Raw genomic sequence first — 26,407 nt, forward strand, 5'->3', positions numbered from 1 at the left:
TGCTTCATTTTTATCCAACTTCCGTGTTTTTTCCCATCGCAGGCATTTTGCCAGCATGGAAGATGTTTTCTGCCCACTTCCTGGTGCCATACAGACGGCAGCTCATTAAAACACCATTCCCACCAATGAAGTCCCTGAAAAATCCCACTGAAATTTGCAAAGTTATTTAACAGTAATGGGTTTGTGGATTGTTCAGCTGAGCTGAACAATGCTGACAATGGGCAAACTGGGGAGGGGGGAGTAGGGTGGGGAAGCAACCCATTCTGTAAGAAGACTGTAGCATCATCTACATCAAACGCTGGACATAAGTCACACTCACTGACATGCATGTTGAATGTCATTCTTATTTTATTTGGCTTCTGTTTCCTTAAAAAAAAAGCCTTAGTGACCAGAATTACTGTCCAGCTGGGATTAAAAACCTGGCATCTTCTTTCTCTTAACAAAGTAGCACTTTGTTTTTCAAATACACTTGTGGTGGGGTGGGTCTCTTAGGACGAGTCAGTGAGTTGAATGACTTTGCAGAGTTAGAATTTAAATTAAAAGTTGGCTGCCTATGGGGGAAAAAAACACAACATTGACAGGGTTTTGTTTGTTTTGTTGCCTGCTTCCAACTCTCCAGAGTTCCAGAGGTGGTGCTGGGCAAATATGGCTTCCATTGGAAAAGAGAGCACCACAGAAGACTTAAGGATTTTTAAAAATCTGCTTGATTTGCAAATTTTTACAGATGGTGAACAAATGCAAACATAGGCAGCTGTCTTATAGTGAGAAGGGATGTAAGATGGCAGCGATTTTCATTGTGATATGTATTCATCACAATGAGTGCTGTTTCCTTTCTGCTGCAGTTCGGTTTCCGCCAAATACTACGTTATCTACAACCCAAGCTTAGGGTATTCAGGAGCAGGTTTTGGACATCAAACTGGATATCGGAGATTTTATTATCCTCCTGTGTTTAGCTGTTTGTTCTTTGTAATATTTATTTGAAGAATTCAGAAATAACACTTGTTTGCACATATACTTTCTTAAGAACTGTCAGGGAGCCCAGGTCTCCCAGCCTCACTTTGTATTAAACACTGCTTTAAGTATCTGAGGCAAATGAGTTTTGCCTGCAAGTGACCAGGCAAAAGTTGTACTTCTTTCAGTTTATTGCTTTTTACAAAAAGCGTCTCAAAGTGACTCCAAATACATCAATGCAGACAATAACAAACATTAAAGGGGTTTATCCGAAGTAATCTATTACCAGTTTTAAAAAATGTCTTTTCCATTTGCAACATGAGCCACCAGATACAATCAAAATCACTTCAAAATCACATTAATGTCCAAATGCCAGGAAAAATGAAAATGTATTTGATTGGCAAAGAAATTTGTCAAATCAGGTGCCATTCTGTGGGAAGAGTGCTCCAAAAACAGGGGGCTGGCACTAAAAAAAAAAAGTAACTCTCTTTATCTAATTTGATTCGATTACAGGTAACTAGCAACACATTTAACTTCTGCACATTAAACTTTACACACTTGGCCAAAAAAAAGAGAAGGTGGAAGGTACATGCATCCAGAAAAAAAGATTTTGGCAATCCCACCTGCCATTGAAAATTGTGTTATCTGCAAAGCTGTGTTGATTATATATATGTTGCAGATCTTTTCCTGCCCTAGGACTAGCAATTGCTTAAGGAACATAGACCCTGTCCATAAGATAAGTTTTTCCCAGCTTTCAGAGTTACCACACATTCCTCAATGGAAAGATGTCCCCCCATCTATTCCCCCCAGCTATTCCCCCATAGAACCTTCAGACAATAAATAAATGCATCACAGCAATGTGCATAGTGTTAAACTTTGTGCAATGCATTGTGAGATTTTTGCTCCATAGTGCACTCGTGGCAGGTGTCAAAGAGAGAGAGAGAGAGGAACACTTGAGGAATGTGATCATGTGAATTCTGATAAGAAATGATCTGATCCAAACCTCCCAGACTAACATGTGGGCCTGGACTTAAGCTGTCACACTTTCTAAATGTTTTGACACCAGTCTTCGGCTCAAAAGAAACACCAGAATACATTTAAAGTCTGTGTGCATCTAGAAATGCATCTAAGAACTGCATATTTTTGAGAGCAAAGATTTGTGTGCATTTTTTAAAAGTGTAGATTAATGAATAAACGGGACTAATGAAAGTGTGTCAAGCCCTGGAAATAAAACTGATTTGCCATCTTCCAAGGTTTTGAGCCCCTCTACCTAGATCTTCTAACCCATAGCTTAGTAAGAACCCACTGGAAAAATGGGGCTGGAGAGATGTTAGAACAGCTAAATTGGGAAAGCAGAAGCTTGTAGAAAGAACAAGGGAAGGTATCTGAGATGCATTTGTGGTCTGGGGAGGAAGAGGGAGGAGAAAGGGGAGCTGCCTTCAACAAGAAGCTCTGGTTCAGCAAAATGCTTATAAATTTTCATGATCACTTAAAAAAGCAACACATGCACAGACTGATGTAGAAATGTAGAGAACTAACTTAAGGTTAGGGTGGGAAGCTGGGAGAAACCAAAATTAACAGATCCACCCATTCCTCCATCAGGATACTATGGACTAGTTAGAAAAGACTTTATTTTTATCTTAATGCAACCTCTTGTTTCTTTTACTTCCTCTGTCTTCAAAACCCCCCAAAGAAGTCTTGAACTAGAAACTCTGAAGGTGGCTCTGTATTTTGCTAAGGAAGGATAACCACTTCTGCATGCCCCAAGCTTAAAGGGGAAGTAAGCGGGAAGTTCAGATTTTGGTACCTTTGCTAGCAAGACCAGAGGGCTTGGTAATAGTATGTCCCAGCCCTCAGTTTAATATCTGAAGCTCTTAGCCAAGGGTCAGTGTTAAGTTGTGGGTGAACATATCAGACGACACAGCGATTCTTCAAACAGCTCTTGTTTATTCACAGGCCAGGACAGAACTGAACTGAAGAGTTCAGTCAGCCTGCTTATATAGAGCTCCAGTACAATGTAACTGTAACAATTTTCTAAAACTATCCAATCATTGAACGTTACTTTCAACCCCTTATTTGCATAACTATCTACAGTATTCCCCTGCTGGCCCAGGGTGAGAACTTCAGAACATAACAGTCAGCAAACAGTCAGCAAACTTTTTCAGCAGGTCCATTGTCCCTCAAACCTTGCGGGGGGCTGGACTACATTTTGGGGAAAAAATATGAACAAATTCCTATGCCCCACAAATAACCCAGAGATGCATTTTAAATAAAAGCACACATTCTATTCATGTAAAAACACCAGGCAGGCCCCACAAATAAGGGAGATGCATTTTAAATAAAAGGACACATTCTACTCATGTAAAAACATGGTCTGCATTTAGAAGGCAATTGGGCTAGATCCGGCCCCCGGGCCTTAGTTTGCCTACCAATGCATCTTAGCCATCTAGCAGATGGGGAGCAAGTGAATTAAATGGGAGGTGATGGAAGTCTGTTAATGAAAGTCTGTTAATTGAGGAAGTGTGAGGCTCCCAGCCTCTTTACCTTGCAGGGAAGAGATGGGAGTGAAAGCCCCTTTTGTTACAAGGTGTGTGTCAAACAGTTGGAGAAAGCACCTACTCCCAAGATTACCTTTGCAGGAGCTCCAGGATGTGTTCAGTTCACAGCAAGTGTGTTCCTCCCTGCTTTGTCAGTTATCCATCTTCCTGACCAACATGGAAGATTCAGACACAACAGCAGCATAGCTGTCAAGCGTCCCTTATTTGGCGGGACAGTCCCTTATCCCAGGGCCAGGTCCCGCTGCTGTCCCTTATTGATGATGTCCCTTAAATAAGCTACTGAATGTAATGGGGCCCTTTCTATGTCCAGCTGTGCTTTGTCAACAACAAAATGTTGCTTTTTTGTGTTGAATATATGCTATATGGTAATTTATAGGACCTAATAGGTATCTAAAGCCATTTGCACACAACAAAATATGTATTTTATCAAAGTAATTGTTGATCCCTTATTTTGGCTGCTGATCCCTTATTTTCGAGGCTGCTGGTCCCTTATTTTCAAATCTGTAAGTTGACAGCTATGGACAGCAGGCAGATATAGCCTTCCTTTTGCATGGGACCGGTTGAGTTACAATCCTCTTTCCTTTTTGCTTTAACCTCATCTGCAGCCAGTCCTAGAAAGGGGACAGAGTGTATGGCAAAACAAACAAACAAAACCCCTGGCCCTTGAGATCTTGCTGGACTACAACTCCCATCATCCCTGGCAATCGGCCAGACTTGCCAGGGATGATGTGGGTTGTAGTTCAGCAACAACTGAAGGGCCCAAAGTTCCCCACTCCCACAACAGAAGACGCCTCAAATAGATGATCTTTGAGAATCTAGGACATTATAAATTTTTTTTTACCTTTATCTGTTCATCTTAAAACGAACCAGCATACAAAAACCTTCTCAGTCACTCAGCCACCAGTTCTTCCTGGAATTGCTTGCAAACTCAGGTGGTTATGTTTCTTTCTAAAACTTTCCCCTTTGATACTAAACTAAAATAGCAGCTGCTGCTTTCCTCTCAGAATTCAGACTCTGGCTCACTACATAGACCTGTAGTGATAAATCTGTCTGATAAATCTGCAGTATTTACCCACACGCATACAAATCAAACTGTTAGGCTGTGATTTACCTCACTTAGAAGTCCCCGAAATGAATGCAAAATATGATGCACTTCCACTTTGAAGTCCAGAGATCTTGACTAAATATGAAGTGAAATCCAAATCACGGTAAGCTTTGCAGAGAGAGGGGATGTTGGTGGGATGTGTGTTTTTCAAACAATACCTGCCCCTTCCTTCAGTGCCACACAGCAAAATGCTACTGAAGCTGGAAACAACTTTGGAGGAGGAAGCATTCTGGGACTGCTTTTCCAGGAAAGAAAAACCTCCAAAAGAAATATCACTATCTTGCGATATCTGGCCTAAAGGGAGTTCTCTTACTCCTCTTTTATTCCAAGTGAGCGCTTGCAGAGAAACGTCTTAAGGATCCTCCAGATTGGAAAGATGGGGTGTGTGTGTGTGTGTGTGTGTGTGTGTGTGTGGATGTTCTCTGCAGCATGTCTCGACAAATCATACCTTAATTATAAATTTATACTGGACCATATATAAGGGATGGGGAGTGGGGGTGGGGAATGAGTCAGTTCACATTTAAGTGCGAACTGACCTGATTCCCATTTTTCAAAACAAATATGCAAAATTTTCTTTTCTTTTCTTTTTTTAGTTTTTATTGTTAAAATAATTCAGCATTAATACACACATATTGCAAATATACAAGCATACAAGCATACATTTTATACAATCCTTAAAAATGCTCAAACATACCTACACTCAATCCCACAGATAATTCCTTTTCCCATCACCGTCCACCATCCTTTGTGTTAGATTTCCAATCTACTCAGTTGCAATTTCTTTCCACTTCTATTACTTTCTTTCACACACCTTTAACCTAATTTCATGCTTCTTTTTCTATTACACATTGTTATCCATCTTATTTAGTATTTCAGTATTTAAAACGAAACTTGTTTATTCTAATAAGAGTTCTGATTTTTCGATATGGTTTTGCAAGTATCCTTTAAACACCTTCCAGTCCCTGTCTATCCTCTCTTTTGAGATCCTTCCAATTTCTCCCATTGTTTTGGATATATTGTAGCACTCCAATAATTTGGCAAGCCACTTTATTTTTGTTGGTATAATACCACTTTTCCAATTTTTTCGCAATCAATATCCTTGTGGCTACTGTTGCATATAAGTATAATGTCTTGTCTTCCCCATATACAAGGGATGGGGAGTGGGGGCGGGGAATGAGTCAGTTCACATTTAAGTGCAAACGGACCTGATTCCCACTTTTCAAAACAATATGTGAAATTTTCACTTCTTCAAATTTTGCAGTGCAAATAATGTGTACAAAAATGCATATACTGGTGTGCATAGATTAGTGAAAATAGCATAAAAGATGCATTATGTTATAGGAAATTGCTTTGTAGAAAAGTATATACAGTGGTGGGGACGCAGGTGGCGCTGTGGGTTAAAGCCTCAGCGCCTAGGGCTTGCCGATCGAAAGGTCGGCGGTTCGAATCCCTGTGGCGGGGTGCGCTCCCGCTGCTCGGTCCCAGCGCCTGCCAACCTAGCAGTTCGAAAGCACCTCCGGGTGCAAGTAGATAAATAGGGACCGCTTACCAGCGGGAAGGTAAACGGCGTTTCCGTGTGCGGCTCTGGCTCGCCAGAGCAGCGATGTCACGCTGGCCACGTGACCCGGAAGTGTCTCCGGACAGCGCTGGCCCCTGGCCTCTTAAGTGAGATGGGCGCACAACCCCAGAGTCTGTCAAGACTGGCCCGTACGGGCAGGGGTACCTTTACCTTTACCTTATATACAGTGGTACCTCATGTTACATACTTAATCTGTTCCGGAGTTCCGTTCATAACTGGAAACCGCTCATAACATGAGGCGCGCTTTCGCTAATGGCACCTCCTGCTGCTGCCGGAGCGCGACTTCCGCTCGCATCCCGGGGCAAAGTTCACAAGAAGGGGCATCTACTTCCGAGTTGGCGGAGCGCATAACCTGAAGTATTCGTAAAGGGGGTGGTACGTAACACAAGGTACCACTGTATTAGGCAAAGACAAATGTGTATATTAGGAGAAATGCATATTAAAATGTGGATGAATTTTCATAAGATTTTTTTTAAAAAAATAATAATTGCAAATTGTTGCGGAAATGTGGAGAACCAAGCTTACAGTAAGCCTGGGAAAATGAGAAACAGAGAGCAATCTCAAATGCCAGGCTCTCCACCACACATTATTCTGCTTCATTAGTTGCTCTGTTGGGCTGGTGATTGACAGCTGCTGGTGGCGAGCGGGCAGATGATTTTCAGACCCCCCAAAAAAGCTCAACAACTCTGGGCCCCCCCACCCCCCGTTTTCTAAATTTAGAGTCCCCCAAAATAGGGGTCGTCTTATACACGGGGGCGTGTTATACACGGAAAAAATATGGTAAATCAACTATCCTGTTGCAGCTCCTAGAAAAGCAAGACAAAAAACCCCCCAAAAATAGAAATGTGTGCATTAATATAGTGCTGGAGATTTTCTAGTTATTCGTGTATTCTCCTGCCCATCGTGGCTGGGGCAACCCAGTCAGATGGACAGTGTACAAATAAAATAAAATAATTACTATTACAGTGGTACCTCGGGTTAAGAACTTCATTCGTTCTGGAGGTCTGTTCTTAACCTGAAACTGTTCTTAACCTGAAGCACCACTTTAGCTAATGGGGCCTCCCACTGCCGCCGTGCCGCTGGAGCACAATTTCTGTTCTCATCCTGAAGCAAAGTTCTTAACCTGAGGCACTATTTCTGGGTTTGTGGAGTCTGTAACCTGAAGCGTCTGTAACCTGAAGTGTATGTAACCCGAGGTACCACTGTATTTGTTTGTTTATTTATTTCCCAGTTCCTTTGCCCCTCCAGCACTACAGGGCATTTTCAGGTTACTGCTACAAGCCGTGCTAGTTGCCGGATCAAAATATGCAAACTAAGAATTGCACTTGTTTGGTTTTTCCTACGAAGGCTGGATTAGAAAAGAAAAAAAAAACAAGCCCACTTCCTATTTTCAAAGTGTTAACCGTTCCAGGCAAAAGGACAAAGAAAAATTTCCTCTTCTAACACTACGTTCTTCAGCAGGCTTGTGATCCCACAAAGAACTTTGTTGTCATGGTAAGTGCAGACTTTTCTAATTTTCATCGGTTTCGCTGAAATAGTTATTAAAAACTAAAGTGATAAGACAGCTGTAAGACTGTTTTGCAGCAGCGGTCATGAGTGGCTGATGTATGCGTTTTCGTTTCATATCTTTGAAAAGGCAGCTGTGTAGCATTCTAAGAAACACTTTCAGCAAGACCAGCCAATCAGGCTGCACGCAGCTTGTGATCTACTGAGCCAAATGCCGTCCATCAGCCACAACCTGGTGCCTCACCTGCACAAGGTGGCAGAGTGCATGTTTTTCATTCAAAAGGTCCAGGTTACAGTGTCCAGCATCTATAGGCATGGCGGACAGAGACTGCTGTCTCTGAAACCCTGGAGAGCTGTCGCCGTTCAGGGTAGAAAATACTGAACTAGGTGGACCAATGGTCAGAGTTGCTGCATGGCAGTTTCCTATGTTCCTATGACAATGCCTTTCCTTTTCTTTCTGCAGTTTGAGACAGGCTGCACAAATGCATTTCTCAAGAGCCTGGTGGTCCACCATGCTTACGTAGCTGGTGGGCTGCACTCGTCTCCATAGATCACAAGTTGTAGATAAAACTGAGTTGTGTTGTGGTTGGAGGAGGGGTGGTAAATGTGCCCTGCAGATGTCCTGGACTGGAACTCCCATCATCCCCAGTCAGGATGGCCAATGGTCACAGACAATAAGAGATAAAGTCTACAACATCTGCAAGACACCACGTAGGCTACCAATGGGTTAGTGTTGGGCTAGGAGTATGGAGCTCAAATTCCTACCTAACCATGAAGCTCATGGGGCAATCCATATCCTCCAATTGTCCCTATTTTCCAGGGCCAGTCTCAGAATTACAAGAGCCTTCCCAGCTTCTGATTCGATCCTGGAATGTCCCTATTTCCCCCACCAGTGCTGCCGCTGCTGAGCTCAGGGCGGAAGATGTCCTGAGCAGTGGCAGCTGTGAGGGAGCACCCTGTTGCCTCTCCTTGGCCTCCCCATGACTGCCAGTGTCAGCCTCTTCCCTTGGGCATCTCGTAGCAGCTGCTGGAGAGCCGGCGAGGAGGAGGAAAGGCTATGGTTGCTGAGGCCTCATATAATGCACTGGCCCCGAGGTGCAGGTAGAGGACAGGGTCTGGGTGGGAAGAAAGAGGGAGCAGAGCAAAGTACAAGGAGTCTAGATTTTTTTTTATTTTAAAAAAATGCTTTGTGCGTCTGCATCTAATCTTGCCCCTTTCTAAAATGAACTTATTAGTGTGCATGTATTTTTTTTTCTTTTTGTAAATCTACCAAATAATAAAATAAAATAAAATTGGGATTAAGAGGTTTTCTCAGGCTGGTAGAAGGTGTGTGTGCCTGTGTAGTGGTGAAAAAAATGCTCTGCAGGGGTTGGGATGACAAAACTGGGAGGTCGAGGAGGGTCAGTTGTGGGGGAGTGAGAAATGTCCCTATTTTCACCTGAGGAATGCTGGAGGGTATGGGTGATCGTGGACTAGGATCTCTCTTCCAGCCTAACTCACCTCCCAGGGTTGATGCTGAGGTAAATGATCTAGAGCAGGCATGTCCAAAGTGTGGTTCTGCCCGCCCCGCCCCATTGATTTAATCCGGCCCCTGTGGCAGTATATGCCCTAGGGTAAAATCACAACAACTTTGGTCAGCCCTCACACATGTTCACTTCATCAAATCTTGCCCTCTTTGGAAAAAGTTTGGGCACCCCTGAATTCTAGGGGGTGGAGGAGAAACAACTTACAGTGGTACCTCAGGTTAAGAACTTAATTTGTTCCGGAGGTCTGTTCTTAACCTGAAATTGTTCTTAACCTGAGGTACCACTTTAGCTAATGGGGCCTCCCGCTGCTGCCGCGCCACCACCACACCGCCGCCGCACGATTTCTGTTCTCATCCTGAAGCAAAGTTCTCAACTGAGGTACTATTTCTGGGTTAGCGGAGTCTGTAACCTGAAGCGTCTGTAACCTGAAGCGTCTTTAACCCCAGGTACCACTTTACAACCCTTTGATATCCATGGAGAAAAGATGAGATCTAAGTATAATTCTCAGAAACGTGATATGTTACTGAAGAATATCAATTAGAGAAATACCTTAAAATTGGTTGCAAAGTGGCGTGACTAACATTTGCATTACTTCTCTGCATAGTTTTTATGTGATTTCCCTTGACAGAGCAGACGTAAGGGGTTTGCAGATAAAATGATTAATCAGCCTGTCTTTTTGTACGATGAGACCAAATGTAAATATAAGATAAAAGCCGTCTCCAGTACAGTACTGTTTTATGTACGCATTGTTCTTTTCTGGGGCTGAGGCTTTGACTGGATCGAGAAATTGTCTGTGGACCTGCGGTCTTCAGACCTTCCCCTGAAGATCCTAATCAGCTCTGCACCTCTTCCACCTAACGCTGGGAGTTGTGAAAGAGTGATGTAACTTCATGCAGTGACTTCATGCAGTGATTCCTTCTGTGTGTGTGTGTCCTTGAGTGTGTGAGAGAGACTCTTATCAGTGTCCACCATAGTCTGCGCTTAGCAGAGCATTATAGAGAACCGCCAACGGCCAACCATGGCACCAGCATATTGTAGGAAGGATTGCAACATGGGCACGCATCTTGCTCATGGCCAAAGTGGCCTGCTTACGCACATTCCCAGCTCCTCCCTCCAAACCCTGGGCACTGTAAAGGATGCTGAGAATTATAGTTCTGCAAGTGGTGAACTATAGTTCCCATGTTTCTTCCCAACGTGCTAGAAATGTGCTTTAAACATATGGTGTGTGTACACCTGTGGACATTAGGTAGGAGATGCATGAACATCTCTTTTATGGAATCAAACTGCAATTTATGTCTCCCCTTCCCTAAGAAGGGGAGGAATAGTCTTCCCTCATCCACAAGAATAGCCAGCTTTGATAAGTAGGGAAATACTTTTTTAAAAAAAAAATGATAAGGACTTTCTTGCCAAAATTGTTGTATTTGATCTCTACTGGCCCTTCAGCAGCAATCCTGCTTTTACAGTGAAATAGCATGATAAGAACAGCCAGGGAGATCTCAGGTGTGGCGAAGCCCCTGTTTCCAGGTTGTTTGCAGCCTGCAGTTGGGTTTCATCAGGTTCTCAGAGCCCCCTCCTACCTATCAGCTGCGCAGCAGGGAGCAATTAAGAGGTCAAGGGGGCTTTGATATTCTGCAGTGTGTGCAGTTTAGACATCTTCCTCTGCAAGTTTTTAAGCCTTGCTTCAGAAGAAGATCAAAGCAGGAGGGAAAGCGTTTCAGCAGAGAGGTAGTCTTGGGTTCCTTACAAATATGCAAAAAGTGCTCATGCATTTTGCAATCGTATGCATGCAATTTTCAGGACGAAATTGCACTTTGAAACGTGAGGCTTTCTATAGATGAAAGGAGAGTGGGCACTGATGTCTTTTGCACTCTGCTGCTGGGATCCCTGAGCTCTTTTTGCATTTATTTATTTATTTATTTATTTATTTATTTATTTCAGTCAGGGCAGGGAAAGAGTATTGGAAAACATTTTTGACAAACTTTGTTTTAAAAGAAAAATTACTTTCACATTTTTTAAAAACTCCATTAATTCAATTCTGATCCCTTTCCCCATTAATCTATGACATTTAAAGCAAGACTCCTCTAAAGATATGCATTTAAATATGTATTTAAATACATATTTAAATGAATATTTTCTCTAAAATACTATTTAAATGCTTGCGGTACTTCAGAAGGCATATTTAAATATGTGTCCAAATATGTACTTGCTCTAAAAATAAAATAAAAATTTAGATTATTTTTGTAAACCACTTGAAGTTTTTCTTACAATCCATGGGCACATACATTTTGTTAAATAAATTAATACATAAGTATTTTCTCTCAAAATATACATGCATAGTTTGGGATATTTAAACTGCTAAGGATTCTTGACCATATGTAGATTTGTCCCATAACCTGAAAGGTGAGGGTGAGGTCATATCACAGAGGAAATCAGAGACAAAATTACCCATGTATCCCTGTGAATCACCACATTTGAACAGATGCCTTTTTAATGGGAAGGGGCATTTTTGTTAATATTTACTGAGGTTGAAAGTTGAAAGATAACACTTAAACCAATAGGAAGATCAAGCAGGTGGCACTACCACAGCACATTAATCAGTTTGCAACATTGGGTAGAATAGACTCCTAAAACATTCAACTCAATAGGTTGTATCCAACTCAATTGTACTCAGAGCAGACCTGTTGAAACTAATGGACCTAATTTCAGTTCTGTCCATTCATTTCAATGGGTACTCTTGAGTAGGACTAACATTGCACACAACCTTCTGCATTGTAAACCGGTATGGCATAGTGGTTAAGAGTGCCAGACTAGGATTTGTGAAACCAGGGTTCAAATTCCCACTCAGCCACGATGCTTATGTGATATAGAAGTGCCCCACTGGAGGTTTACGTGATACTTCAGGCAGTTTGTTTAAATCTACTTTGCATTTGCTCAGAGCAGGAAGCGGATTAGCTGTGTGAATTCATGGCCATGGGCAAATGTGTTGCACAAATAACTGCACAGATGTTTTACATATGCAAATTTAAGATGGAATAGAAGGTACAGCCTTGTTCTGGAATGAATGGGCTTCTTAACAACATGTCAGGCAGAGGACTCTGGAGGCAATAATACTTAATATCTGTGTATCACTTTTTTCCTTGAGTGATCAAAATAATGCACATGCATAATCTCAGGAATCATTACAACCGTTCAGCAATGCAGGCCAGCTCTGTTTCCTCTGGAGATTACAGATGGGGAACTGAGGTGAAGGCCATCATCGCTTTCCTAAGGCCACCTGGTTAATTCATGACTGAGGGGAGTTCATGTACACTGGATAATCCTACATAAGTTTCCCTGTGTATTATTCTCCTCAATTACTTTTACATCTTGATATCCAGCTAAATTAAAGGCGATAAAGAAGAGTGTGATCATATCACATTAGTACCTGCTATCCAGCTATCCCTATCCTGTAGCAACAAGTCCTATTTTCTGGAAGCTCCTTCAGACAAATCATGGTTCTGGGTTTTACCTTGGTGGGGCAGGGAGTGCCTTGTTAAAAAAAATGTTAGCATGTTAGAGAAAAGGTGGGATGTATATAAGGTAAAGGGACCCCTGACCATTAGGTCCAGTCGTGGCCAACTCTGGGGTTGCAGCGCTCATCTCGCTTTATTGGCCGAGGGCGCCGGCGTACAGCTTCCGGGTCATGTGGCCAGCATGACTAAGTCGCTTCTGGCAAACCAGAGCAGCACACAGAAACGCTGTTTACCTTCCCGCTGGAGTGGTACCTATTTATCTACTTGCCCTGGTGTGCTTTCGAACTGCTAGGTTGGCAGGAGCAGGGACCGAACAACGGGAGCTCACCCCGTCGCATGGATTTGAACCACCAACCTTCTGATCGGCAAGTCCTAGGCTCTGTGGTTTAACCCACAGTGCCACCTGCGTCCCTTGGGATGTATATAAACCACCTTTATATATGGACAGTAACTAAAGATTCTGCCGTTTTTAACTCCTTGGGATGGGTGCCCCTTGGATTCCGCTGCCTGAGGTAGCTGCTTCCGTTTGCCTCATGGACGGGCCGGCCCTGCCCCCAGGCGACATCATTCGCCAGCCCTGCTTCACACCCTCCTTGAACTCTGATTTACATTTGTTGCTCCCCTCACTTTGGTCTCTGACCCCACCTACCACTAGCATGTGGCCCTTGGAAGGTTGCCAGGAAAGAATGTGGCCCTTGAGCCAAAATAGATTCCCCACCCCTTCCTAACATTAGCCTTAGCCCTGGTTGCAGCACATAATGGGGAAGGGGGCTTGAGACTGGAAATGGGTAGGGTGAAGCCAGTCCCTAAGTGTGTAGCCTTTTGAAAGTTTAGCCAATGAATGCTAATAAAAAATTAACTTCTTCTGTTGGGTATCTCCTAGGGTCAAGCTATACCACACTCCTAATCTAGATTTAGGCCCTTCAGTTACTCCTCAGCAAATAAAAATACAGAGCTGTAGAAACATATCACATTTAATTTGACCCCTATTATGTGGGAGAAAATGGCAACTATCATTTGCCAAGCTCTTTCCCATTCTTACAGTTTGTTGTAGTCAGTAACAGAAACATCTCAAGAAGTTCAAGGCAAGGTGAGGAGAAGGTTGTCCCAACAGTTCTCTCCTGCCATCTCCAGGAGCTGATGGTTACTGTGCTCTTTGGTCTGGGACTCCTTGCCTCTTCCTTCTCTCAAGGTGCCCCAAGAATTGTCTCGTGAGTAGACCTGGTGGCAAAAGTAGACTTGCTTCAGCCAAGCTTCATCCGATTGTCCTTGAAAGCTACGAGGAAGTATAGCCTTGGGACATCCCAGTTTGAAGGATGGAGGCCCAAATCACACACTTGTAGAGAGTCCTTTACAAGTGTTAGCTCCAGAACTTTAGCTGGTTTGTAAATAAATGTACCCCTAGTCCTCCAGGCAAGGAAACCGCAAGGCTTGCTTAACTGTTAGCACACACTGAATATTTTTGTACGTTCTCCTTCTGTGACAGTAAAACAGAGGTTGAGAAAAGAGAGAGAAGTTCGGCAGTGTTGGCTAATGTTTCATCTTCCTCTTTCCTTGCCCTTTCTTCTCTCTCCTTCATGCTGATGTAGGGCTTGAAGGGGAAATAACAGTGTGTGAAAAGCCTTAATTTGACTAGTAAAGGACAAAGAGAATGATTCAGGGTGGCAGAAAGTATTGCAACAGCTTCGCATGCTTTGGAGAATGGAGTGGTCTAGGGTAGCTTTTGCCAAGTGGGTGCCCTTCTGTATGATCTTGTCCTTAGGTTATTTTACAAAGAAATGGCTTATTTGGAAACTGAATGTGGGAACTCCTCTCCAACTGTCTTCTGTTTGGTCTGTAGCTTTTTAGTAATCTGTTGATTCCATTTGTCTGAATCATACACACAGAGAGAAAAAGGACCTTAGTTTTCTCCAAAGGCAAACAGCTCTTATTTCTCTTTTCAGGCCATTATAGCCAAATAATGAAACCATATGCAAAACCCAGCACTGAAGTTTATCAGTAGCAAGACAATAGTGTGTTGTCTTAGCTGTAAAGCAAGCCAAGGCATGCAAAGTATAGCAGGAAAGAAACATCTAAGAAGATATCTGTACATAGTGGTAGAAATGACAAAATTTCTCATAACTGGAAAAAGAATGAAGAGCACGCAGATCTATTATTATTATTATTATTATTATTATTATTATTATTGAGCCCCATCTGGAAGCAATTAAGCTAATATCTGGCATTTGTACTGGGCAACTATATAGGTTCTTCCATTCAAAGGGCAGACAGTTAATCAACCCCGCTATTAAGATATTTGCTTCTAAAAACATCGCCCAAATGCTCTATGGGGCTGAGATATGGGGAATTGGCTTCAAATCTGAACTAGAGGTTCTACAAAATAATTTTTTGAGGCAAATTTTGGGGCTTTCCTTGTGGGACAGCAGCTGCCCACCTCAAAGCTGAGTTGGGCCTTGCGTTGCTAGCAGCCAGAATTGATTTAGCCCATCTGAGATACGGGCACAGGCTAAATGCCTTCGAGGATCATACTTTTACTAAGCTCTGCTTCCAAGGAACCCTGAACAGAAGTATTCCATGCTGCAACATTTTGTTGCAGGCCTCCCTTGGTTGTCCCTACTGCAGGAACAGTGTGTGTGCTAAACAGGAACAGTGTGTGTGCTAAGCAGTCCTGCGGGGACATATCTCTACCACCCTGAAATGCTCAAAATTAACTCGTGGCTCTAAAAATACCAACACATTATGAAATAAATAAATAATCCTAGGATCTAGCCCTAAATGAAGCCCTAAATACTGTAAATGAAGATCTGCAGCCTTTTCTTGTTCCAGAAATCACATGGACTTCGCCTTTCTTTCTGAAGGCACGTGAATTCACATACCAGATCCTTCTTCTGTTCCCGCTTAAATATCATGCTCAGCACTCTGCCTCAGTTCGGAGACATTTTTTTAAAGCTTTTTTCATGAAAACTCACCAGTATTTAGGTATGCATTTCTTTTAATATATACATATGGGTATGCAGTTTTGCATAATAGAATGCATTTGATGTTATTTTCACTAATACATGCATTTGTATGTGTATTTCCCCCCAAATATATGCATTTTTGCATGCATTTCGATTGGTTGGAGAACTGCATCGCAAAATTCGGAGAACTGCAAATGTTGAAGATGGCTGTGTTTCAGTTCATGCACTGCTTCGGGAAGTGCAAATTAAGTAAAACCGAACCGAATTCTCCCCCAGTACAGTACAGTGGTACCTCGGGTTACATACGCTTCAGGTTACAGACTCCGCTAACCGAGAAATAGTGCTTCAGGTTAAGAACTTTGCATCAGGATGAGAACAGAAATCGTGCTCCGGTGGTGCGGCAGCAGCAGGAGGCCCCATTAGCTAAAGTGGTGCTTCAGGTTAAGAACAGTTTCAGGTTCGGAACGAATTAAGTATGTAACTAGAGGTACCACTGTACTAGCTGCTGCTGCTGCTGCTGCTGCTGCTACTGCTGCTGCTGCTTTTACTACAAATGAGAGCCAGTGTGGTGCAGTGCTTAGAGTATCGGATTATGACCTCACTCAACCATGAAGCTCACTGCCAGTCACTGCCTCTCAGCCTAACCCTGTGAGGATAAAATAGGGAGGAGGATAAGTATATATGCCACCTTGAGTCCTTGGACTAAAGATAGGATTAAAATGGAATTTTAAAAAATTATAATCAGAATAATAATCTAGCAAACAAAGCTATAGCTATACTTACCTGGCAAGGGAGATAATCACGAAGGTTGGTTTTCCCAGGGTGACGCTCACTCAGTGCAATCCAGGTGTGCTCACCTCTCCAATGCAGGAAACCTGATGTCATAATCTGCAAATAAAAACAAAAAGTAATGTAAAATCCTAAAGTAGGAAAGGCATTGCATCAGAAAGTGCCAGTAAAAGTGTTGCAGGGCAGAGCTGGCTATGGTGGTGATGACGATGGTGATGGGTGGAGGGATGCCAGCAGTTTCCAAGGTGAGAAATGAAAATGCAACAAGAATGCCCCTTAACACCATAGCTATAGATTGTTGCATGCTCCCCACTTCCCCTAGTGTTGAGGAGGTCCAATTGCAGCACTGTTGAGTTCAGTGTTCCTCCCTTCGGATGAGGGAGTCCTTGAGGTTAACAGCATGTTTGTAATGTAGGCTTTTTTCGCTCACAGATATACAGGTAGAGCAGGTTTGGTCTGCTACTCAGTTCCTCTGCTCTGCCATACTGTACTTTGCTGCTGCTTACAGACAGACATCCACCTGCCCACCACCTGATAACTCCTCTTCTTGTCACTTTAAAATTTCCTATAAATCCAGTACCATTTCCTCAGTCTGTCTGAAATTTCAGAGCTCTGATACCTTTGAGGAACAGGAGACTGTTCAGATAGAAAACACCAATGTTACAAGCAACAGAAGTCTACCTGGGTCACCCATCAGTGGCATGGGATTTATGGAAATAAATGAACTAGCTCCAAAACAATAATAAAATGAGCGCAATTGTGATAAAGAAGGGCAGCATTCAGCTAGGTTTCAGAGTGGACCTGTTGAGACTAATGGACCTTTATTATTATTAATAATAATAATAATAATAATAATAATAATAATAATAATATCTTTATTGTCATTGCCCCCTCTCAGGGACAATGAAAATTACTTGGCTGCTCCATCCACCCAGGTAGGGCACTCCACACAAAATCAGAACAACTAGAAAAACACTAATTATAACAATACAATAGAATACAGCAAGGAAGATTAGATGACTTTCAAAGTCCAGGTTTCCCATTCAGGGCCGAGATCGCTCTGGAGAAGAAGCTGTTCTTGAGACAGCTCGTTAATTTCAATTGGTATGCTATGAGTAAAAAATTAGTTGAATAAATTAAATGATTTAAACTTTTAATAGTAGAAATGAAAGGAGTAGTGAAATGATTTCTTTCCCCCTCTCAAACTCCTGTTTAAAAGGTAAAGGTAAAGGTACCCCTGCCCGTACGGGCCAGTCTTGACAGACTCTGGGGTTGTGCGCCCATCTCACTTAAGAGGCCAGGGGCCAGCGCTGTCCGGAGACACTTCCGGGTCACGTGGCCAGCGTGACATTGCTGCTCTGGCGAGCCAGAGCCGCACACGGAAACGCCGTTTACCTTCCCGCTGGTGAGCGGTCCCTATTTATCTACTTGCACCCGGGGGTGCTTTCGAACTGCTAGGTTGGCAGGCGCTGGGACCGAGCAGCGGGAGCGCACCCCGCCGCAGGGATTCGAACCGCCGACCTTTCGATCGGCAAGCCCTAGGCGCTGAGGCTTTTACCCACAGCGCCACCCGCGTCCCTCAAACTCCTGTTTACTTTCTCATAAATAAGTGAATGGTTGTGGCAAAAGTAAATCGCCCATGATTCATTGTCATGTTCCAACATTTACATGATTTCCAGACTGGTATAAATAGAAACCATCCAGGTCTTAATGTCTCATCCTTATGAGGTCAGCCTGATTTGATAACTCTTCAGTTGACACATTCTCTAGTGCTTCATGGACCACTCTGCCTTGAAAATCTACAGGTTCGTGTTTCAAAACGGGATGAGTATGTGGCACAAGCTGACCTGCACATTCATCGCCCCACAGGGCTTTTATGTCAAGCCTCTGACTTCATGCTTCTTAGACTGGTTCATGTTTCAGTCTACAGTGCCAGTTTACAGCTTGCGACAACCTACAAGCATAAGAAAGTCAAAAACTGTCTACTGCAATCAGCATGTGTGCAGGATTTGTGTTGTTGGGTAGCATGAAATGTGAGGTAAGGAAGGCTTGAACTCACCTCGCAAGGCTGTAAGGACGCCAACAACACATGCACTATGAGGGGACAGAACTGCTGGGTTTAGCTGTATCACTTGCTACATACATTTTAGGTCATAATATCACTTCTTTGTTCCGCAAATACGTTGGGAAGGGGGAAATTTCAGCAGACATAGCAAGGCCAGATCCAGTCAGCAAAACTGCTTGTCTGCAGTAAACGCCTTGAAATAATACTTTAACCACAACGAGTATGTAGCAAAATGTTGAACATCTTTAGCCATACAGGAAGTTGAATGCTGAGATATCTCTAACCAATCAGGAGCCTCACAAGCCTCAGACCAGGAAACCCTTTCCAAGTACAGTATATGCGAACGTTGCTGCAAACAACTTTTCACTCGGCTTCTTCATCTTTATTTTTTTTAAAATCTTCTTTGTGCATTTGTAGGATGGCAAGACGAATGTGAAGTCCATCATGGCAAAGTTTAGTAACAACCCAGCTGGGGAGGTTGACAGCCGGCAAGGCAGAGCAGCAGGACAGCCGTCTTTGGTAGCGAGGACTGCATTTGAGAAATTTAACCACCTAGAAAATGCCGCTGCACCTCCCAGACCCAGCAACATCCACAAATCTCCATCTTTTAAACCACCTTTGGGCACCAAACCTTCTGTTCCTGACACATCGGACAAAGACCCAAAGCCACCCCATTTGAAGAGCAATGCAGTGGCCAGCAAGGTTGCTGCCCTGGCACAGGCAGCTAACAGGGAAACGAATGAAAAACCTGGATTTCCTAGGCCTTTGGGTCCCAAACCTACTGACGGACTGAAAGCTGAATCCAAGCCATTGTTCCCAAAGCCTCCTGACAACAGATTGCCTGGTTCCACAGCACCAAAAAATGAACTCAGGCCGCCGGGGCTACCCAGGTCGAATTTTAAACCTGAACCTCAAGGAAATGAGACAAAGCCTGTGTCTCAAATGGCAGCTGGATTTAAAGAAAAAATAATCGCGGCCTCGCAGGAGAATGACCCCAAACCTCCTTTTCTGAAGCCAGCCCTTGGGAAGAAACCAGGTCTACATCCTGTCCCCAATGAAGAGGCTCCCAAGAAATACCCCTCCTTGAATCCGACTTCTCCAAGCCCACTAGGCCTCAAACCCAAACCCAACTCATTTATAATGGCCAAGGATGCCGAAGGAAAGAGAGACAATGGGGTGGATTCCACAGCCAGCCCTTTCCCTGGTGTAGCCTTGAGACATGTCACCGACAAGAGCAACCTGTCTCCGGCCCTCCCAAAATCTTACGGGCAGCCGGGCAACGAAGAAGCAAGGCCAAGTGTGGCCAAGAATATTTTCAAAGTCTCTCAAGAGGATTCTGGGTCAACTTCTGGAGCACCTAAATTCACTGGTCTGCCCAGGGCGACCACGACAGGACCTTGGGATAGTAACTCTGAAAAAGAAGAGAAGGACAAGAATTTGCCGAGACGGAAGGCAATCCCTCCACCAGTCAAATTAGGTCTGGCCCCGCAGAAACCCAGCAGACCTCCAACAGTTAACCTTGAAAAATTCAGGAAATACGCCAAAGAAAGTGAGTTATTCATCCCCTGTTTGCTGTTGGTTTTATGCAAGGTGGGGGAAAAGCTCCTCTATGCTGGTGGAGGGGGGGACATAATAATAATAATGAGCCATGTAAAAATATTTCCCCAATACATCTTGTCCTGAATTGTGTTTTATTATATGTTCCATTGTCACTGATTCTCTCACTCTGTTGATTACCTGGAGCTTTTGACTGGGCCATGCTAGATATTTATTTCATTTGTTTACCAAAATGCATATACTGCTTGAATTGTAGTAAAAGAGATGGGTGCAGTTTTACCATGACTGCACTTTTTATACAGGGGAAACAGCATCCACAGAGCTGATCGGGAGAGGGATGTGTTACCCTTTCCCCATTTGCCATTTCCCACTCCAAGCTGCCCCTAAGGATTCTCCCACCTTGTGAAATTCCCTTCTTCATGTGTGTTGGCCTGCACTGGGAACCTCGTGAGGGAGGAAACCCTGCTAGACATGGCGATTTGGAACGATGGAACAGTAGCAAGAGAAAAGGTTAAGCACCTGCTCACTCTAGGCCAAACCCTCTCTGACTTTCTGATGCCAAATCATCACTATGGATATTGCTTTTCCTGATTAGAAAGCAGTTTTGAGGATAAGTTATATACATTCAATGATATATTTTTTTCCAGGTGGAGAGAGGCTAAGTAGAACAGTGAAAGGTGTGGGACACAGCCTAGTTTCTCACCAAAAAATGGAGAAGAATAGTGTGCATACATTTTGTCTCATATCTCAGGTTCTACGAACACAAAAAACTCTGAAAAATGGGGCTTCTGGTCCATGTGGGGGTGGAGGGTGCAAATGTCCTGCTCTTGTGGATGCCCATGTATGCCTCTGCGTGTAATATGTAGCCTAGACCACCAGCAGGAAGGCAGGAAGTAGATATGGGGGATGAAAAGTCCAGTTATGTTCATTCATCCTAAGGGGCAGCAGAGTGGGGGCAGAGGGGAAATCAGTATACAGTGGTACCTCTGGTTATGTACTTAATTCGTTCTGGAGGTCCGTACTTAACCTGAAACTGTTCTTAACCTGAAGCACCACTTTAGCTAATGGGGCCTCCTGCTGCTGCCATGCTGCTACCGTGCGATTTCTGTTCTCATCCTGAGGTAAAGTTCTTAACCCGAGATACTATTTCTGGGTTAGCGGAGTCTGTAACCTGAAGCGTATGTAACCTGAAGCGTATGTAACCCGAGGTACCACTGTACAGCCTTTCTGAACCTGTCCCTGTTTGGAATTAAAACAGGAAAGTCTCAAAGCTTTCTCATGTAGAAAGCTTCCTTCATGTTGAAAACAAAAGTAAACTAGCACATCAGATAGAATATTAGGGAAAGTTGCCACAGGGGATTTTGGATGTGTGGAAACATTTAAATAATGTCATCCCCCATCTATGTTCTGAACTGGTGAAGTTCCAGAAGGATCAACCATCTGCCTTTTCCAAATTTGTGAACCCCCATTTTACTGCTTCAGACTTACAGCAGTCTAGGTGGTCACAATATTAGAAATGAAACCAGGACAGAGCTCCTGTGCCTGCGATAGCTGAATGGCAAGTAGAAAGCTGGCCAGTTTAACATTCCCCCATCGTTGCACCTCCATAATCAGGAACACCTGTTGAATGCTGTATAAATGCAAGCTACTCCTTATGCTAACTGTCACTTTAAGCTTCCTAGTATTTTATGCTGCATCATTATCTCAAATTAAATGCACGGAACTTGTTGTGTTCCTCCCTAAACTTTCACTTTCAACTTCTTATTCTTAGTTTTATTTTATTTTTACTTTTTTCGGACACTTATTACATAACTTGCTAGGCTTGCTGTTGAATCGCTTTCATAATATTTCTTAAAGATTGTTCTTTTTGTCTATTGAGGGGGAAACATACAAATGCACTTTACCAAAAAGTGTGTTCCTGGATGCTATTCGCCCCAGGAGGTGGGGGGGGGGGAATGGGCACTATAATTATTTTTAAACATCCATCACCATGAAAGATGCATAGCCATACTTTTGTTTTCACCATTATAACATTTTTGTGCTGCTTTTAATGCATGTGCTGTATAAGTCACTTTTGAGTTAAGGAAAAAAAAAACATATATATGCAATTATGAATAATTTAAATATCTATTTATAAGTGTATTTCTACATGTGTAGCGTATATATGTTGCTGGGTTGCTATTTTTCTTTTTTAAAAAAAAAATTGCTAGAACTACCATAAGTCTTCCTGTATTTAAATAATTTTCATTAACTATTTGTAAGAATTTGTTTTAAAAAATATGGTTATTAATTGATTGGAGTTAACTTTGTATGCACATTAATTTTGCAGGTAAATATATTTAAATAAAAAATGAGGATTTTGTGTTTTAATTGTGTGAGACGACTGCTCTTCACTTGCTTCTTCTGTTGTCATGTATTAAGTTTGAACTTGTTTTAACTTTACTGTTTGTCTTGCCCCTGTCTCTTATGTATCTCTATTGCTTTCTCTCAGCTCTCCACCTTAGTCTTGTTGTTGTTGTTTAGTCGTTTAGTCGTGTCCGACTCTTCGTGACCCCATGGACCAGAGAACGCCAGGCACTCCTGTCCTCCACTGCCCCCCGCAGCTTGGTCAGACTCATGCTGGTAACCTCGAAAACACTATCCAACCATCTCGTCCTCTGTCGCCCCCTTCTCCTTGTGCCCTCCATCTTTCCCAACATCAGGGTCTTCTCCAGGGAGTCTTCTCTTCTCATGAGGTGGCCAAAGTACTGGAGCCTCAGCTTCACAATCTGTCCTTCCAGTGAGCACTCAGGGCTGATTTCCTTCAGAATGGAGAGGTTTGATCTTCTTGCAGTCCATGGGACTCTCAAGAGTCTCCTCCAGCACCATAATTCAAAAGCATCAATTCTTCGGCGATCAGCCTTCTTTATGGTCCAGCTCTCACTTCCATACATCACTACTGGGAAAACCATAGCTTTAACTATACGGACCTTTGTTGGCAAGGTGATGTCTCTACTTCTCAAGATGCTGTCTAGGCCTGTCATTGCCCTTCTCCCAAGAAGCAGGCGTCTTTTAATTTCGTGGCTGCTGTCACCATCTGCAGTGATCATGGAGCCCAAGAAAGTAAAATCTCTCACTGCCTCCATTTCTTCCCCTTCTATTTGCCAGGAGGTGATGGGACCAGTAGCCATGATCTTTGTTTTTTTTTTTTGATGTTGAGCTTCAGACCATATTTTGCACTCTCCTCTTTCACCCTCAGTAAAAGGTTCTTTAATTCCTCCTCACTTTCTGCCATCTTTGGATCTTTGGCACTTCTCTATGGATCTTTGGCACTTTAAATACTCAGCTGTCTCCTTTTCGTCCGGTTTTAAGGAAAGCTTATCTCTGTCCCTTGGCATTTCCTCCTTGATGTACGATTTGATTGCTTTTCATTTTACATTGATATTGTATATAGTCTTTGCCATGCTCCATCCCAGACACCAGGTCTGACAACAGCTTATGGGATCAAGCTGAAAAAGAACAGGGAAGGGTTGAACGTCATTGCGTGTCGAGGTCCCCAAAACACCCCAAATAAGAACACAATGACACTTGATTTTTGTTTAAGGTTTTTGGCATAATTTTGTCCACAACTTTATTAAAAATACAGCAATGTGAGTGGTTGCTTAGGCATTGGTAGCTACTAACTGACCACTCACAGGGACAGCTCTGACATTCGCACCCCCCATGAAGTCAGAAAGGGTAAGTCACCTGGGGGGAGAGATGGGACTGGGAACCATGCCTCACCTCTCCCCAGAATGCTCCCAGGGGCTCTTGCGTGGCCCTAGCCCCTTGCCAGGGGGTTCGGACGAAAGCATGGTGAGCCTCTGGGTTCCTTTAACGGAAAACCCTTGCAGCAGCAGCATTTTGGAGGGGCAGGCACAGCCAAATCCATACCCCTCCACCAACCAATTCCCAAACCAATGACTAACCGCAACCTTACGAGTTGTGACGATTTGCTACGCAGTAGGCAAAAACCAAATGGCACCAGCCAATCAGCCAAATGGACAAAATTCCTAGCAGGCCCCTGTCCCAAAGCAGACGACCCCATGACAGGCATAGCAAGGTCAAGCAAACAGCCTAACATTAGGGAGGGAGGGAGGGAGGGTGATCCGAAGCACGCAGCGAAAGAGGAAGCTCGTCACTGCGTGCAGTGTATTTAACAAACAGGGCTGTCAATCAATAAATGGCAACATATAAATCTCCCCAGTAACAGCCCGCCCCTGCTTAAAGATGGCCAAACCCTTTTGCCCAGCAACAGTGAGGTGTCTTGTCAGCCCCCACTGCAACAAGTGCTCTCCATGAGGGAGAACACGCTTTGCTCTATTCAAAGTCCCCTACAACTGCATTAAAGTAAAAAATAAAAATGCAGGGAGATCCAAATCATTGCTCTTTCTATGGCACATGCTCACACTTATATATAAGAGTCGCAACAGATGCCAGTTACCAGCACTGAAAGACCTACATCTAGCAAGATGGCAACGAAATACAGGCGTCTGTGTTTTAAGTAGCATGCAAGAAAAAGGAAACTTCTGCAGATGCAGTAGGAAGTGGATGTTGTTACAATTAAGCAATTAGGGAACTTTTTTATTTTTTAAGAAACACCGATGTCAAACATGCACCTACTAAATTTCCCATGGTAAGCTGCTGTTGTTTTAAAATCAAACTGCAAATTGCTATGGGAATGAGAAGACGACTGGAAGAAAAAGAGAAAGCGAGAGGAACTGAAATGGATAGAGTCAACCTTCCCTATCTATCCTTCATGCAAATTGCAATGCTAGGTTCTTCCTGTGTTCAAAAATGGAGCTCCCTGTGATTTCCCCCTTAAATATTACAATCGTACCTCGGGTTAAGAACTTAATTCGTTCTGGAAATCTGTTCTTAACCTGAAACTGTTCTTAACCTGAGGTACCACTTTAGCTAATGGGGCCTCCCGCTGCCGCCGCACCGCCAGAGGTTGATTTCTGATCTCATCCTGAAGCAAAGTTCTTAACCTGAGGTACTATTTCTGGGTTAGTGGAGTCTGTAACCTGAAGCGTCTGTAACCTGAAGCATCTGTAACCCGAGGTACCACTGCACAGTGGTACCTCGGGTTAAGTACTTAATTCGTTCCAGAGGTCCGTTCTTAACCTGAAGCACCACTTTAGCTTATGGAGCCTTCCACTGCTGCCGTGCCGCCGGAGCACGATTTTTGTTCTCATCCTGAAGCAAAGTTCTTAACCTGAGGTACTATTTCTGGGTTAGTGGAGTCTGTAACCTGAAGTGTCTGTAACCCGAGGTACCACTGTATAATTTCTTCTTCCCTTGCAGGCTCCAGCAAACCCCATGCGGCAGGTTTACCCCCTGTACTTCCACTGCCTGTTTCGACCCTGCAAACCGCCACACAGCTGCCTCCACCGCCTCCTCCATCAGCTTCCCATCCATCAGCACAAGCTCCAGTACTTCCCCCAAGAAACATCAAGCCCAGGTATGTCTCTGTGTAAATGAATGTGAAATCGGGGGTGGGGGGTGGGGTGTTACATTCTGCTCTCATTTCACAGGGAATGAGGGAGCATCTGATCTTACATCTATCGAAGTGTCTTTCCCGTGCAGTCATCCTGATGTACCTTGTCTTCGGCACTCATCATGCCCCTTGTTTTCTTTCGCTGCTTTGTGATGAGGATGCTATCCTTGACACAGTCAAGGGACATGGATGGTGCTCTTGGGCTTGCCGATTGGAAGGTCGGCGGTTCGAATCCCCACGACGGGGTGAGCTCTCATTGCTCTGTCCCAGCTCCTGCCAACCTAGCAGTTCGAAAGCACGCCAGGGCAAGTAGATAAATAGGTACCACTGCAGCGGGAAGGTAAATGGCATATCCTTGAACCCTAGAGGCCATGCAAAAGCCAAACTAGACATAATGCACAAGTAGCTGCCACATTTCTTTAATCATCCACCTCTGGACTCCAGATGTTCTTGGACTGCAACTCCCATCATCCTCAGCCAGCTAATGTATTTGTGACTATATATAAAAAAATTATATATATATATATAATATAAAATATATAAAATATATAAATTATATAAATTATATATATAAAAAGGGATTGGGACGCGGGTGGCACTGTGGGTAAAACCTCAGTGCCTAGGACTTGCCGATCGTATTTTCGGCGGTTCGAATCCCCGCGGCTGGGTGAGCTCCCGTCGTTCAGTCCCAGCTCCTGCCCACCTAGCAGTTCGAAAGCACCCCTAAGTGCAAGTAGATAAATAGGGACCGCTTTATAGCGGGAAGGTAAACGGCGTTTCC

The 26,407-nt window shown here is 43.5% G+C and overlaps 1 protein-coding gene across 4 annotated transcripts in view; it reads left to right on the forward strand.

Annotated features, from left to right (window-relative positions):
* The first annotated feature begins 7,588 nt into the window (after positions 1 to 7,588).
* FYB1 (FYN binding protein 1) overlaps positions 7,589 to 26,407 on the forward strand; it is a 52,348-nt gene continuing 33,529 nt past the window's right edge. For all 4 annotated transcript variants that reach the window (XM_079994801.1, XM_079994802.1, XM_079994803.1 and 1 more), the window contains exons 1-3: positions 7,589 to 7,687; positions 18,969 to 20,100; positions 25,434 to 25,590. In XM_079994801.1, coding sequence (XP_079850927.1) covers positions 7,685 to 7,687; positions 18,969 to 20,100; positions 25,434 to 25,590 — 1,292 coding nt within the window. In that variant the 5' untranslated portion in view covers positions 7,589 to 7,684. The remainder of the gene's footprint in view (positions 7,688 to 18,968; positions 20,101 to 25,433; positions 25,591 to 26,407) is intronic.

This window comes from Podarcis cretensis (genome assembly GCF_951804945.1).
Source record: "Podarcis cretensis genome assembly, chromosome: 11".
NCBI lineage: Eukaryota > Metazoa > Chordata > Lepidosauria > Squamata > Lacertidae > Podarcis > Podarcis cretensis.